Source organism: Narcine bancroftii, chromosome 7 (assembly GCF_036971445.1).
Source record: "Narcine bancroftii isolate sNarBan1 chromosome 7, sNarBan1.hap1, whole genome shotgun sequence".
NCBI classification, from domain to species: Eukaryota; Metazoa; Chordata; class Chondrichthyes; order Torpediniformes; family Narcinidae; genus Narcine; species Narcine bancroftii.
This window is the reverse complement of record NC_091475.1, coordinates 207,126,217-207,140,836: the sequence shown is the minus strand read 5'-3', so window position 1 is coordinate 207,140,836 and position 14,620 is coordinate 207,126,217. Positions and strand designations below refer to the sequence as shown.

Sequence of the window (14,620 nt, the reverse complement as noted above, 5' to 3'; positions counted from 1 at the left end):
CTGCCCAGTCGTAGGTTAAGGGCTCCGTCTCCAGCAGCCTCTGTCGGATGTAACTGGAGTCAATCCCGTTGACTAAAGCATCCAGCTTCAAGGCATTGCGATGTTGTTGCATGTTGACTGCCCTGACATCACATTCATTTGCCAGTGAGTCGAGGGCCAGTGCATAGGCAGCATCACTTTCCCCGGGGTTTCTGGCCTCTAGTCAGCAACTGGTGTCGAGCAAGCACCACATTTCGTGGAGCTGTATAGTAAGCGGTCAGACGTTCCCGGGCTATAGCCAGAGTGGAAGCTCCTTGCGTTACAGCGAAAGGGACCTCACCCAGAAGAGAGTTCAGGTGGCCCAACTGTATCGCCTCATCGACCACGTTGTTTCGAGCCATGTAGTAATCGAAACAAGCAATCCAGTAGTTGAAAACTTCTCTGGCCCTCGGGGCAGACTGGTCGATTATCAGACACTCTGGCCTAAGGGCTGCATCCATTTCTGCTAATAAAATTGAAGTGCCAGTTGATGAAGTAGGCAAAGACGATGTGGTCAAACAATGATCATGGCTTTTTTTAGCAGAAACTCATGGTACAATAATGAAAGACAATAGATGCATATACAGTTATATCCAAGGGGAGTGTCCTTAACAGTAGAGGTAATGCACAGCCAATGTTAGTACAGCAAGGCTCGCCAGAGGGGAGACAGGCAGCTTGGTGGACATTCACCACAGAAGCCAAGAATCCCATCAGCTTTTTAACTATCCTTTCAACCTGAGCAACAAGGGATATTTGGACACAAATCCCTAGATCCCTCTGTTCCTCCACGCTCTTAATTAACCGACCATTACCCCTGGACTCAGCTCTTTGACTTGTCCAGCCAAAATGCATCACCTCCCATGTCCGGATTGAACTCCATTTGCCATCTTTCTGCCCCAACACTGCATCTGGTCCATGTCCCCTTGCAACCTCTGACAACCTTCAGCTCCATCTACAATTCCTCCATTCTTCGTGCCATCCGCAAACTTACTCACCCAACCTTCCATATCATCATCTAGATCATTTATAATATCACGAAGTGCAAAGGACCGAGAACTGATCCCTGTTGCCTTCCACTAATCACTGCCCTCCATGCAGAGAACCTCCCTTCCACCACTACTCTCTGTCTTCTTCCCGCAAGCCAATTTTTTTTATCTAGACAGCTAAGGTTCCACTGATTCCATGGCTCTTGACCTTCTGGATGAGTCCCTCATTGGGGACCTTATCAAACACCTTACTGAAATCCATATAGACCATATCTACCTTCCTACCTCATCAATTTCTTTTGTCACTTCCTCAAAGAACTCAATTAGGCTCGTGATGGCTAAGAAGGTGTATGGCATGCTGGCTTTTGTTCATGGATTGTGCTCCAGAGCCATGAAGTTATGTTGCAGCTCCATAAATGTGAAGCATTACGTTCAGTTCTGGTCCTCTCCTTGCAGGAAGGATGTAAATGCTTTGGAGAGAGTGCAGAGATTTACCAGGATGTTGCCTGAATGAGAGAGCATGTCTTATGAAGCAAGGTTGACAGAGCTAGGGCTCTTCTCATTGGAGCTAGGGCTCTTCTCATTGGAACAACTAAGGATGAGAGATGACTTAACAGAGGTATATAAGATCATGAGAAGCCTAGATAGGGTGGACACCAGCACCTTTTCCCTGGGGCGAGAGTAGAAAATATCAGAGGGTATTTGAAGGTGAGTGGAGGAAAATTTAGAGGAGACATCAGGGGTCATTCATTTTTAAGTAGGGAGTAGTGGGTGTCTCGAATGCATTGCTGGGCCTGGTGATACAGGCTGGTAAAATAGAAACATTCAAAAGATTCTTAGACAAGCACACAAATGTAAGAAAAATAGAGAGCTATGGGTGTGAGGTAGGGACCGATTAGATGGTTGTTGAGTAGCCTTACATGGGTCAGCACCACATTGTGGGCTGTAATGTTTCATTCTAATGCCGATTCTGGCTAATCTCAAAATCTGAGTGGATGTTGAACCCATGATATCTGGACAATGGAGTGAAGCCACCTTGTTGCAACAGAAATGAGCCAATTCAATCCCTCTTATACTGTGCAGCAGTTTTGAATTTAAAATATTTCTCAATCTTCCGCAGATCAAACTTTGTTAAAATAAGAAACTCAGTGATGTTGATTCAGAGGTATTGGCGAGGGTATCACTGTCGGAAGAGCTTTGGTGCGGTATGTTAACCATTTCCTTGCTCCTGGGGTTTGTAGACAACTTGTGCTTCATCTTGCCGGATGGGTGGGTTCTTCTAGGATTTTCCTTTGGTCCTAGTGGAAGGATCGCTGGTTACTGTGATGGATGGGACACTTTCTGCCATCTGCAAACTCAGCAGAATTCCATTTATGTGCCAGGCACGATGAAGGGCCCTGCCCCAGCGACAGAGGGCCCTGTTCTAACTCCACTACATCAGATGAAGAGAAATCCAGTATAATTAATAACTGCAATATAGTTGTAAAAATGCATCGTGATAGAAGGCTCTGGCTCAGAGTTAGATCACCTGTCTTTGTACAACTCTACCACCCCACCCCTCCCCCAAGAAAAATGGTTGACTCGTGACTAACCGCCTTCCGAATTGGCCCAGAAAGTTATGAACTGGTGAATCTCCCTACCACAGAAATCTGAGGCCAATTCATTAGATACGTTCAACAGGGAATTGAATGTGGGGTTTATGGTTAAAGGGATCTGGGATAAGCAGGAGTAGGGTACTGAGGTTGTATGATCAGCCATGATAACATTGAATAACCTTCTCCTGCACCTATATTTATTTGACTGAGTTATTGTGATGAGTTGCAGTCCAAGGGAGGATTGGGGATGCACAACAAATGTAGATCTTCCCAGCAATAGAAGGGTGGATCAGTCCTTATTGAGGGGAGGGGGGTAGGTGATGTGTCCCACTTCATTTGCTTATCTCCTAACCATGGCGCAGGAAGGGGGGAAAGGGAGTAGGACTGACATCCCTTTCCCCCACTGGGTTTTTTTTTGTCTCGCACCTTGTTCAGATGAGAGTCGGGTTCTCCAGGCTGCAGGCGCTCTATCGATCCCGCAAGCTTTTTGTGCAGTATCACTTCGCCCGCAAGAGGATGATACTGTTCCAGGCCCGTTGCCGCGGTTACCTGGTGCGGAGGGCGTTCCGGCATCGCTTGTGGGCCGTGATCACCATCCAGGCCAGAGTTCGAGGCATGATCGCGCGGAGACTGTACAAACGTCTGAAAGGGGAAGTAAGTGCAAGCTCGTTAATGGTGGTAACCAATGGAGAGAATGGGTTGAGCTCAGGGGGGTAAATCAGGGGAATGGGACTGATTTAATTCAGGGATACATCATGGTAGCAGGCCCTTCTGGCCCATGCCACCCGCATACGCCCACGGGACTATTAACCTGTAACCCTGTATGTCTTTGGAACACTGGAGAAAACACATGCAGACACAGGGAGAACATACAAACTCCTTACAGACAGTGGCAGATTCAAACCCAACTCGCTAGCGCTGTAATAGCGCTGTGCTATCCATACTGCCCTCCCAAAAAACACATTTGGATGCCACTAAGTTAATGAACACTTGTGTGTTCATTTTAACTTAACTTAGACCTACAGAACGGTAACAGGCCATTTCGGCCCATGAGTCCGTACTGCCCAATTTACACCCAATTAACCTACACCCGCTGATATGCTTCACACGGTTGGAGGAAACCAGAATCCCTGGGGAAAAGCCCACATGGAAACGGGAAGAACATACCAACTCCTTACAGACAGCGCGGGATTCAAGCCCCAATCACTGGCACCATAAAGGCGTTGCGCTAACCGCTATGCCAACAGTGAGGTGATAGTTATAGGGCCCCTTCCATCCTTGTCAATGGGAGTGCTAACCTTTCCTTGGTATTGTCATATACATAAGTACAATGCACAGAGGCACTGAAATTCTTGCTTGTTGCAACTACACAGGTCTACAAGATAAACCAACTTCAATGGTAGACGTGAAATTTCCACAATATGCCAAGATAGAAAAGAAGATAAATATAGAAACAAATCACTGTAACAGGCCCTTTCGGCCCTCAAGCCCATGCTGCCCAATTAACCTAAAACCCCAGTACATTTTGAAGGGTGAGAGGAAACCAGAGCCCTAGAGAAAACATGAAGGGAACCCACAAATTCCTTACAGACAGCGCAGGATTTGAACCCCGGTCCCTGATGCTGTAATAGCATTATGCTAACCACTAGGTTGACCATGTTCCCAAAATTATTCTGCCTAGTCCTTGACCGGACTATAGCCCTTCATACCCCTCCCATCCATGTACCTGTCCAAATTGTTCTTAAATGTTATAACTAATCCCGCTTTTACCAATTCAGTTGGCAGCTTGTTCCACACTCCCACCCATTCTCTCCCATGAGGAACGCTGAGGGACATGGGAATAGTGGTCGACAGCGAGCCTTGGCCGGGGTGGGGGGTGGAAGCAGACTCGAGGGGCTGAATGGACTGCTGGTTGTGGTTCTCACCGCCATCTCCTTTCTCCGTGCAGTACCGCCGGCGCCTGGAGGCGGAGAAGTTGCGGCTGGCCGAGGAGCTGCGGCTGCGCCGGGAGATGAGCAGCAAGGCAGCCAAGGAGGAGGCTGAGCGGCAGCACCAGGTGGGTCCCTGTCCTCCCCGATCAGGGGCGCTCGTCCGCGGCATCCCCCAGGGCAAGGGGAGTTGACACCCGCGTCGCCGGGGCTCAGGAATCTGGGTTACAGGGACAAGGTTGGAATAGCTGGAACTTCAGTGTCAGTGAACGAGGGGGAGGCTTGGGAGAGGTATTCCAAACAGAACATAGAGCCAGGGAACACTGGGGGAGTCACGTGATGGAGTAGTGGCCGGACGGTGAACTCCAGCCCTCTCCAGAAAAGTCGGAAAAAACAAAGGAAAACACAAAGGCACAGAAATAAAAATTAAAGAAAAGTGAGTATAAAGGTGGAAAGAAGATGGCGACGAAAAAAGAAAAATCGAAATCAATGGTAAGAAGAGAGGAAGAGAAGACAACGGAAGAAGAAGGAGAAGGCCTTACCTGTTCGAAGAGGCCCGCGGTGGAGAGAGAAACCCGCTCCCTCAGGTTGGTAGAAAGTGGACTACAAAGTGCGCAACCGCGCATGCGCGACTCCTCACGCATGCGCGGTGCGCATGAAAAAAAACACACCGACGGGAGGGGTGACCAGCTGGGGAGTCAATCTCCACAGCCGGCAATGGCAGCTGCAGAACACCTGCAGCAAGAGGAGAACATAGAAGACAATGAAAACAAGAAAGAAGAGAAGAAAAGGGCAACAAAGAAACAACAGATGGCCAACCCAGAGGAAGAAGAAGAGGAAGAGGAAGGGTACAGTGAAATAGAAGAAGAAAAGAAAGGCAAGGTAAAGGATATACTTTCTCTTATCAAAGAATACATGGAGTCATTTAAAGAATGGCAAGCGCAAGAATTTAATGATTTAAGAAGAAGAATAAACAACACAGAAGAGAAAATGAATAAAATAGATATGACCTTAACAGAAATGGGAAAGAAAATGGACAAGATGGAAGAGCGGGCAGTAGCAGTAGAAATGGAGGTAGAAGACTTAAAAAAGAAATTGGAGGAATCTAATAAAAAAGTTATAGAGACACAAGAACTGTTGGCTCAGAAAATAGATATAATGGAAAATTATAACAGAAGAAATAACATAAAGATAGTGGGCCTTAAAGAAGATGAAGAAGGCAAGAATATGAGAGAGTTTATAAAAGATTGGATCCCCAGGATCCTAGGATGTCCAGAACTACAGCAAGAAATGGAAATAGAAAGGGCACATAGAGCATTGGCCTTTAAACCACAATCACAACAAAAGCCAAGATCTGTTTTAGTAAAATTCCTAAGATATACTACATGAGAAAAGGTACTGGAGAAAACAATGGAAAAAGTAAGAGAGGACAATAAGCCACTGGAGTACAAAGGGCAAAAAATCTTCATTTATCCAGATATAAGTTTTGAACTCCTGAAGAAGAGAAAGGAGTTCAATACATCGAAAACGATCTTATGGGGAAAAAAAAACAAAAAACTATTCTCGGATCCATAGGAAGTAAGGAAATTTGCAGAACAACTACAAAACAACCATAAAAGAGATGAAGACATGTAATAAGAGTAAAAATGACCACGATTTATATGTATGTGGGTAAAGAGGTATATGTGTGTCTATGTATAATGTGCATACATGAATGTATCCGTATTTAGAGGAAAATATAGATAGTATAGACAAGAATTAATAAGGGAAGGAAATGGAACAGAGGGAATAAGGAGGGAACTAAAAGAGTGACCTTTGTGACATATGAAAAATGAAATATTTTCTGGGGGGGGTGGGGTGGGGGGAAATAGCGGTCACTGCAAAATCAGCTGACGCTTGCGAGTGAATTCGCAAATCCAAATGGAGAGGGGAGATGTGGTTGTCCGACAAGGGATAAAGGACAACTCAGGAGGGGAAGGGGAGATTGGGGATAAATAAGATAGAAATAGGAGAATAAGGAAAATGTTTGATGTTTTAGGAATGTTGTCTTATAAAGGGTTTAAAACAAGAAAACAGAAATGGAAAAGGAGGAAAGGTAATGATGGAGAAACGGAAAGGGAAGATAAACAAAGTATAAAATGGCTAAGTTGAACTATATGACTTTAAATATTAATGGAATACATAACCAAATTAAAAGGAAGAAACTGCTAAATTTACTGAAAAAAGAAAAAATTGATATAGCATTTGTGCAAGAAACACACTTAACTGAATTGGAGCACAAGAAATTAAAGAGAGATTGGGTAGGACACGTAACAGCAGCATCGTATAATTCAAAAGCAAGAGGAGTAGCTATATTAATTAGTAAAAATGTGCCATTTAAAATAGAAGAGGAAATAATAGATCCAGCAGGGAGATATGTAATGATAAAATGTCAGATATATTCAGAGTTTTGGAATCTACTCAATGTATATTCACCTAACGAAGAAGATCAAAAGTTTATGCAAGATATCTTTGAAGGTAGCAGATACGCAAGGGAACATATTAATAGGAGGGGATTTCAACCTGAATTTGGATTCAAATATGGATAAAACTGGGAAAAAAATTAACAGAAAGAGCCAGGGAACACTACAGCATGAAACAGACCCTTCAGACCATTTAGTCTGTGCTGAACTATTATTCTGTCTTCTCCCATTGACCTGCACCCAGGACATGACCATCCATACACCTCCCATCCATATACCTATCCAAAGTCCTCTTCAATGTCAAAATCAAGCTTGCATTCGCCACTTCAGCTAGCAGCTCATTCCACACTCTCATCGCTCTCTGACTAAAGAAGTTCGCCACAATATTCCCTTTAAACATTTCACCTTTAATCCATGTCCTCTAGTTCTTGCTTCTAAATGAGTGGTTCTCGATCTTTTTCTTCCCGCTCACATCCCACTTTAAGTATTCCCTACGCCGTAGGTGCTCTGTGATTAGTAAGGGATTGCTTAAGGTGGGATGTGGATGGGAAGGAAAGGGTTGAGAACCATTGCTCTAAACTCTTCTCAACTCCACCAAGTACAGTCCCCGAGCCATCAAATGCTTCTCCCATGATAACCCTTGTATCCAGGGATCATCCTTGCAAACCTCCTCTGTACCCTCTCCAATGCCAACACATCCTTCCCCAGATAAGGAGCCCAATGTTGCTCATAATGCTCCAAGTACGGTCTGGCCACTGCCTTATAAAGACTCAATATCCTATCTCTGCTTTTCTGTTCTCTCCCTCTCAGAGTGAAAGCCAGCATTGCATTTGCCTTCCTTATCACTGATTCTACACTGCAAATTAACCCTCAGGGAATCTTGCACGTCAGTCTGCACCTCTGATTTTCTTTTTTAGAAAACGGTCAACACCTTTCTCCCTTCCTGCCAGTAGAATCAGTGATGTTGGAGTCTGGTCAGTGGGGAATGTATCCCATGTGCATTCGGAAGAAAGGGTCCCAACTTTTCCTTCTCCCGGCAGGAGCGCCTCGCCCAGCTGGCTCGGGAAGACGCGGAGAGGGAGGTGGCAGAACGGAGAGAGGCCCGCCGGAAGAAGGAAATGCTGGAGCAGATGGAGAAAGCGCGGAACGAGCCCGTGAATGACTCTGAGATGGTGGACAAGATGTTTGGGTTCCTGGGTGCACCCTCCGTGGTGCCCGGACAGGAGGGTCGAGCTCCAGCAGGGTTTGAGGTAAGAATAACACAACTGTTCAGAACTATGTCGCCTTGTTACAACAATCAGGTGAGCAGATATCCCCTGCAGGAGGAAAATAATTCCCATGCTATGCAAAATCCCATGGGTGTAGAGATTTGGTCAAAGTTCCGTCAGAGTGCATACATGACATCACATATAACCCTGAGATTCCTTTACCTGCGGGCCAGGCAGAATTTCTACTGTAGTGCAAAAACTATTGTCAAAAAGTTACAGACAAGTGAGAGAAATATGTGAAAGAAATGAAACAGACTGTGCAATACAGATAATAGGTATTACTAGCGGGCCAAGCGACCGTGCGATTAGACGGGCCGAATGGCCACCCCAGTCAGTCGACTCAAGGTGGCACAGGTCCCCTTCACTCCAGAGGAGAATCCCGCAGTTCCCAGGGGAACTCCCCGCTTCCGGGTGCTGCACCGCCGGCCAGGGAGTGACGCCATGATGCGCTGACGTCGCTTCCGGAAGCTGGCGCACACATCACCGGAAGTGGGTGTTCTCTTACGCACAGTGCGAGGAATTCAAATAGTAAAGTTGGTTTCTGGTTCACCCTTGCACCGTGTGGTTGTCTCTTTTTTCCATAGCACTTCCGTAGCGGTCGCTCCAGTGGTGACCCCAGCAGTTCCAATGTCTTTTGAACCTTCATCGAACATGACAGGATGTAGGATGCTGCTATTGCTACAGTCGGAACGGCTGCGACCCATGTGGTGGGCGTGCATTTACCGCCCTTCTGGGCGAACCAGCCCAAGAACTGGCTGCAACTGGCTAAGTCCCAGTTCCACATCAGAGGCAGATCACCAAGATCTGGCATGTCATCAGTGCCCTGGACATTGCCACTGCAGCCAAAATAAACTCCTTTGTGGAGAACCCTCCCATGGGGCATAAGTACAAGCAATTCCAGCATTTCCTCCTCAATTTGCTAGAACTCAGCCGGCATGAGCATACCATTCTCATCCTAAACATGCAGGGCCTCGGCGACAGGAACCCCTCTGAGCTCATGCATGAGATGGTGGCCCTAGCTGTTGGCAGTTTCCGACATGAACTTCAGCACCCTGCATCTGGTAGCCAAGGAGGCAGACAGACTTTTCCGCATCCTGCAGCAGAGCTCCCTCCTTTTCCGCACCCTGCAGCAGAGCTCCCTCCATGTGCAGCTCGTCTACGCTACCCTCTCAACAATCCCACCAGCCCCCATAGCAGTGGCTGCGGCACAACCATAACGCGATGGAGGCCCAGAGAAACAAAATGAATACTGTTTCTCTCACCACAGATGGGGCCAAAACTCCTGGTGGTGCAGCTCCCTCACCCCCCCCCCCCCACCGTGCTCCTACCACACTACCAAACCAAACACGGCAACAGAAACGAACAGGCCGGCTAATGATAGTGGCCTCAGCAGTGGGCGCTCTTAAAGGACCTCGAGGACCAATGAATGAAGAGGGACTTCCTCGTCAACATGAGCGCAGAGATAAGCCTCGTCCCACGATGTATTTTCAGGGCAAACACAACCCCAAGGGCCTCCATCTACAAGCAGCCAGCGGTTCCTCCATCCCGAGCAATGGAACCCGCCTGGTAACAATCCACGGAGTGGACGTGGTTTTCCAGTAGAAGGGCACTATCGGGGCCGTGGGACAGGCCATACTCAGAGCGGACTTCCTCCGGGCACATGAACTTTTGGTGGACGTGACCAGATGCTGTTTGGTGGACGCTACCACTTTCCAGTCGTTCCGCCTCACCCTGTAGCAGCACCCTTTTCTGCCATTAGAAATCCATGCTCTGGACAGAGATGAGTATGCCCGCCTACTGGCCAAGTGTCCGGCCCTACTAGCGCCAAATTTCCATGACACCAAGCTGCCATATGGTGTGGAGCACCACATCGAGACTGCTGGGCCCCCAGTGGATGCACAGGCCCCGTGCCTCCCACAAGATAAACTCCAGCAAGCCAAGGCTGAATTCGCCACCATGGAGGAGCTGGGGATCGTCCACCATTCAAACAACCCCTGGGCCTCCCCAGTACAGAAGAGCTCCGGCGGTTGGTGACTACAGCCACGGAGTTTGATTTGTTGGATTAAAGAGATTGAAATTTGGGATAGCGCAGCTCACGCATTGTAAGATGATACTTTTTAGGATATTGTGGCAGCGCACGTACTTGACGATCGGGTGAACTGCCTCTATAGGTTACGTGCGTGGATCGTCTTTTCCGGCAGAGGCTTGGGCCTGCATGTGTGCGGACAGTGCGCTTGCGCCACGATATCGCATTTTCCGGCGTGTAAAGGGCGGGAGCTTTGAAGGCCTTAAAACGGCTGCGCGCTGGACTAAATAAACCTCATGAGTGCTGACGAGCCTCGTCTGTTCATTTAGTTAGCTCACATGCTACAATATATTAGAATAAGGAAAGTGTCGTCTACAACCACCTTTTGTCACTTGACCTTTGCTCTTTTCCTTGCCATTCTCCTCAAGTCTTTTTATTCAGGCTCCTGCCTGTTTTATTTTTTTTGCTCCTGACGATGGACTCAGGCCCAAAATGTTGGTTCTACATCTGTACCTCCTCTGTGCGCTGAGAGACTGGCTGAGTTCTTCCGGCATTTCCATCCTTCTGCTCACCCCTCAGTAAACTGGCCCTGCTTTGCTCTTCAGTTGCTTTGATCTCCAATGAATTAATCCAACAAGCAGAAATGCTGTGTCAGTGACTGAAAGGTCAAGACTAATGATGAGTCGTGTAATGAACGTGTGCAATAAAATTCTGACTTGCTGCAGCCAAACACGTACTTTATTAAAAAAAAACAAGTGTGCATTAAAAAAAGGGGTAATCAATTTCACAGAGAGCATAGTACAAGAAAAAAAGGTGGTGTTACAAAATGCAGACAGTCCTTTTAATGGCGTCAGAACAGTCCCTGATTAGTGTGTGACAGAGTATATAGAAATGTTTTTGGGAGATAAATTGGGAAAGGTTTGTTAGAGTAGGTCACATACAAACACTTTAAAACAGATCTTATTTGAAACACGGGAGACATAGTGGCTTCTCACACCTTTCTGCAAGAGCTTTGAAGAGTGCTCAAGAGACGTCACTAATGGATTCTTGCTTAGCCAAAAGCAACAGATGAAAGAGAATGCTGGCTCCGCTATTGTCTGCAGAGACTTGAGACTTGCTGGTCTAAGAGGGTCATGTGGTTTTGCAAGCAGATAGAATCAAACAGGCTTTCTCTCAGTCTCAGTCTCAGAGTGTGTGTGTGTATGTGTGTGTGAGAGAGAGAGAGAAGCAGTGTCAGCCAGCAGAAGTTGCTGGGACTGAAACAGGACAAGCTGGCAAGCTTTTGGAAGACAGCCTGGTCAAAGCCCTTGTGGTTCATGCAAGAGGACTGGCTGTCTAATGTTTTACTTGGAATAAGCAAAATAAAAAGGCACTCTGTGGTGACCTCAAAGAAAGAGTTTATCATCTGGAGAACCCTGAGGGGGAAAGTTTAATCAGCAAGATACTGGAGTGAAATTGTGGATGTCCTGGAACAACAAATCTCTCTCTGAAAACTGACAAGGACCATCCCGAGCGGTAACCATTTACCTTTCGAGCACCAAAGCCTGGTGAACTTTATACATGTTAAATTCTGTACACAGTATAAGAATTGCCTGCAACAGTGAACTTGGAGAAATGAGAAGTGAGATTGGACTGTGAACCAAAAAACTTTTCTGAACTTACACACACACACGCGCATAGAATTAGAAGGGAGTTAAGTTAGTTCATAGTAATAATTTAAAATTTGATCCTGTTTTCATGTTTAAAGATAATTAAAAGCAACTTTTGGTTAAGTAACCATTTGTCTTGGTGAATATCTATTGCTGCTGGGTTTTGGAGTTCTCTGGACTCGTAACAGTTGGGAACTGAGTGGTGAGTAGAGCTAGATGCGAGGGAGTGCGACTGGGCGTCAGGCAAGAGATGATACTCACCGATGAGAGGCGCGCAGACAAACTCTATCTGCAGGACAAGTGTACAAATAAATAAATATTGTTTAGTGAAGCTGAAAGTCTCGGAGGGTCAGTGTGAGCAGTTTCTTTGGTCATTCAGTGTTCCCACTGCCTGTGGGAAGAAACTGTTCGTCATCCTGGTGGCGCTGGCTCTGATACTCCTGGATCTCTTCCCGACGGGAGCCTCTGAACGATGCTGGTGTGCAAGGTGGAAGGGGTCCTCAATGATTTTGCGCGCCCTCTTCAGACAACAATCCCAGTCGATCACGTCGATGGGAGGGGAGGGAGACTCCAGCGATTCTCTCTGGCTCTCTTATGGTCCTGTGGGTTGCTCTCCGACACATTTCTCTGCAGCAACCATACCACGCGGTGATGAAGCCGGCCAGGACACACTCGATAAAGCTCCTGTACAAGGCTGACATAATGGTGGCCGGTTGCCTTGCCCATTTCTGTCTTCTCAGGAAAGAAACAGCTCTTGAACCTAGAGGTGCTGGTCGTCAGTACCTTCTACCCAAATGTAGCAGTGAGAAGAGGTTGTGACCAGGATGATGGGGGTCCTTTACGACGTTGCTCCTTTCTTGACGATTACTAAATTTCACAGCATTTTTCTTATCTGAGTCAGTTGGAAGTAGGGCAAAATAGAAGCTGGTTCTTTGCCCCATATAGTCTGCGCAGACCATCGAGCACCCTTTTAACTTCATTCAAGTTTTTTTTCCTTTGTATCCACATTCTCATTATCCCTTGCCCTATCTGCCCCCACTCCAGATCCTACCCCTCACTGACACGCGAGGGTTTATTTACAGTGAGGGGGGAGAGGAACCCCGCAGTGGACACCCCCAGCACGTGGGCCCAGGATTGAACCCGGGTCCCCGGTGCAGTGCAGCAAGCAGCTCTCCCAGCAGCACCACTGAGCCAGCCCAGAGTTTGAAGCTTGTCCTTCCTGATTAATCTGTGTTTCAGGATCTGGAGCGGGCTCCACAGGAGCTAGAGGAAGAGGATTTGGACGCGACCCTTCCCCTGCCAGAGGAAGAGGAGGAAGATCTCTCAGAGTATAAGTTTGCCAAATTTGCCGCCACTTATTTCCAGGGCACCACCACTCATTCCTACATCCGAAGGCCCCTGAAACTCCCCTTGCTCTTCCATGAAGACGAAGGAGATCAGCTGGTAAGAGGGGCCCCCAGGGGTACCCGTCCCACCTGTCTCAGTCCCCTCTGGGTACCCATCCTACCTGTCTCAGTCCTCCATGGGTACTTGTCCCACCTGTCTCGGTCCCCTGTGGGTACCCGTCCCACCTGTTTCAGACCCCCATGGGTACCTGTCCCCCACCGGTCTATGGTTCCCTCCTGGGTATCCGTCCCACGTCTCTGGTTTACACCCCAACTCCCCCCCCCCCCAGTATCCATCCCACCTGTCTTTGTTTTCTTCCCCCACCGAGTATCTGTTCCACCTGTCTATGGTTCCCCCCCCCCCCCTCCGGGTATCTGTCCCACCTGTCTCTGATTTCCTTCCCAGGTATCCATCCCACTTGTCCTTGGTTCCCTCCCCCAGGGTATACATTCCACCTGCCTCTGATCCCAACTCCCACCCCCACCCCCATACCTGTCCCCTTTCCCTTCCCCATTCCCCTTCCCTTCCCCATTCCCCTTCGTTCCTCCTTTTCTTCGCCCTTCTCCCACCCTGTTTATCCAGGCACCTGTTTGTTTTTCCTCTTGTACCTGATCAAGAGTCCAGGCCCGAAATGTTGGTTACCCTTTGCTTCCTATGGATGCTGTGTGACCTGTGTTTCTCCAGAACTTTTGTGAATTGTACTCAACCCGTTTCCTTGTTGAACTCTAATTAATGATGCCATTACCTGCGGGAATTTAGTGAATGACCCAAGTTGCTTCGAAAGGGAAAACCTACTGCATCCGTTGCTCAACCGCAGTCGGGCCTCAGGCCCAACATCAAGCCTGACATCTCCCCTTGTTGGCTGCAGGCATCTCTGGCGGTTTGGATCACCATCCTCCGGTTCATGGGCGATTTGCCAGAACCCAAGTATCACACGGCCATTAGCAATGGCAGTGAGAAGATCCCCGTCATGACCAAAATCTACGAAACCCTTGGCAAGAAGACTTACAAACGAGAACTTCAGGCCTTGCAAGCTGATGGCGAGGTAAATCCACTCCAGTCAGGGGGAATGGTCAAGAAGCGGGCATTAAGCTGGAGAAACTCGGGGAAAGGGGGAGGGGCTAAGCTATTGGGAGAGGTGAGTAGCCTCTCTCATTCTTTTGAAAACAGGAGAATGAGGTGCGATCTCACTGAGCAGGACAAAATCTTGAGTAGATCAGGTGAACACGGTGTCTTTTCCCCTTAGTAGGGGAATCAATAACTAGAGAATATGGATTTAAGATGAAATTGGAGTGGGGGGTG

General features: G+C 47.6%; 1 protein-coding gene across 4 annotated transcripts in view; it reads left to right on the top strand.

The window, feature by feature from the left end:
• Positions 1 to 14,620, top strand: part of myo7aa (myosin VIIAa) — a 268,383-nt gene that overhangs the window by 158,090 nt on the left and 95,673 nt on the right. For all 4 annotated transcript variants that reach the window (XM_069892099.1, XM_069892100.1, XM_069892096.1 and 1 more), the window contains 6 exons: positions 2,125 to 2,209; positions 3,035 to 3,253; positions 4,548 to 4,655; positions 8,030 to 8,239; positions 13,172 to 13,375; positions 14,187 to 14,363. In XM_069892099.1, the coding sequence (XP_069748200.1) occupies positions 2,125 to 2,209; positions 3,035 to 3,253; positions 4,548 to 4,655; positions 8,030 to 8,239; positions 13,172 to 13,375; positions 14,187 to 14,363 (1,003 nt within the window). The remainder of the gene's footprint in view (positions 1 to 2,124; positions 2,210 to 3,034; positions 3,254 to 4,547; positions 4,656 to 8,029; positions 8,240 to 13,171; positions 13,376 to 14,186; positions 14,364 to 14,620) is intronic.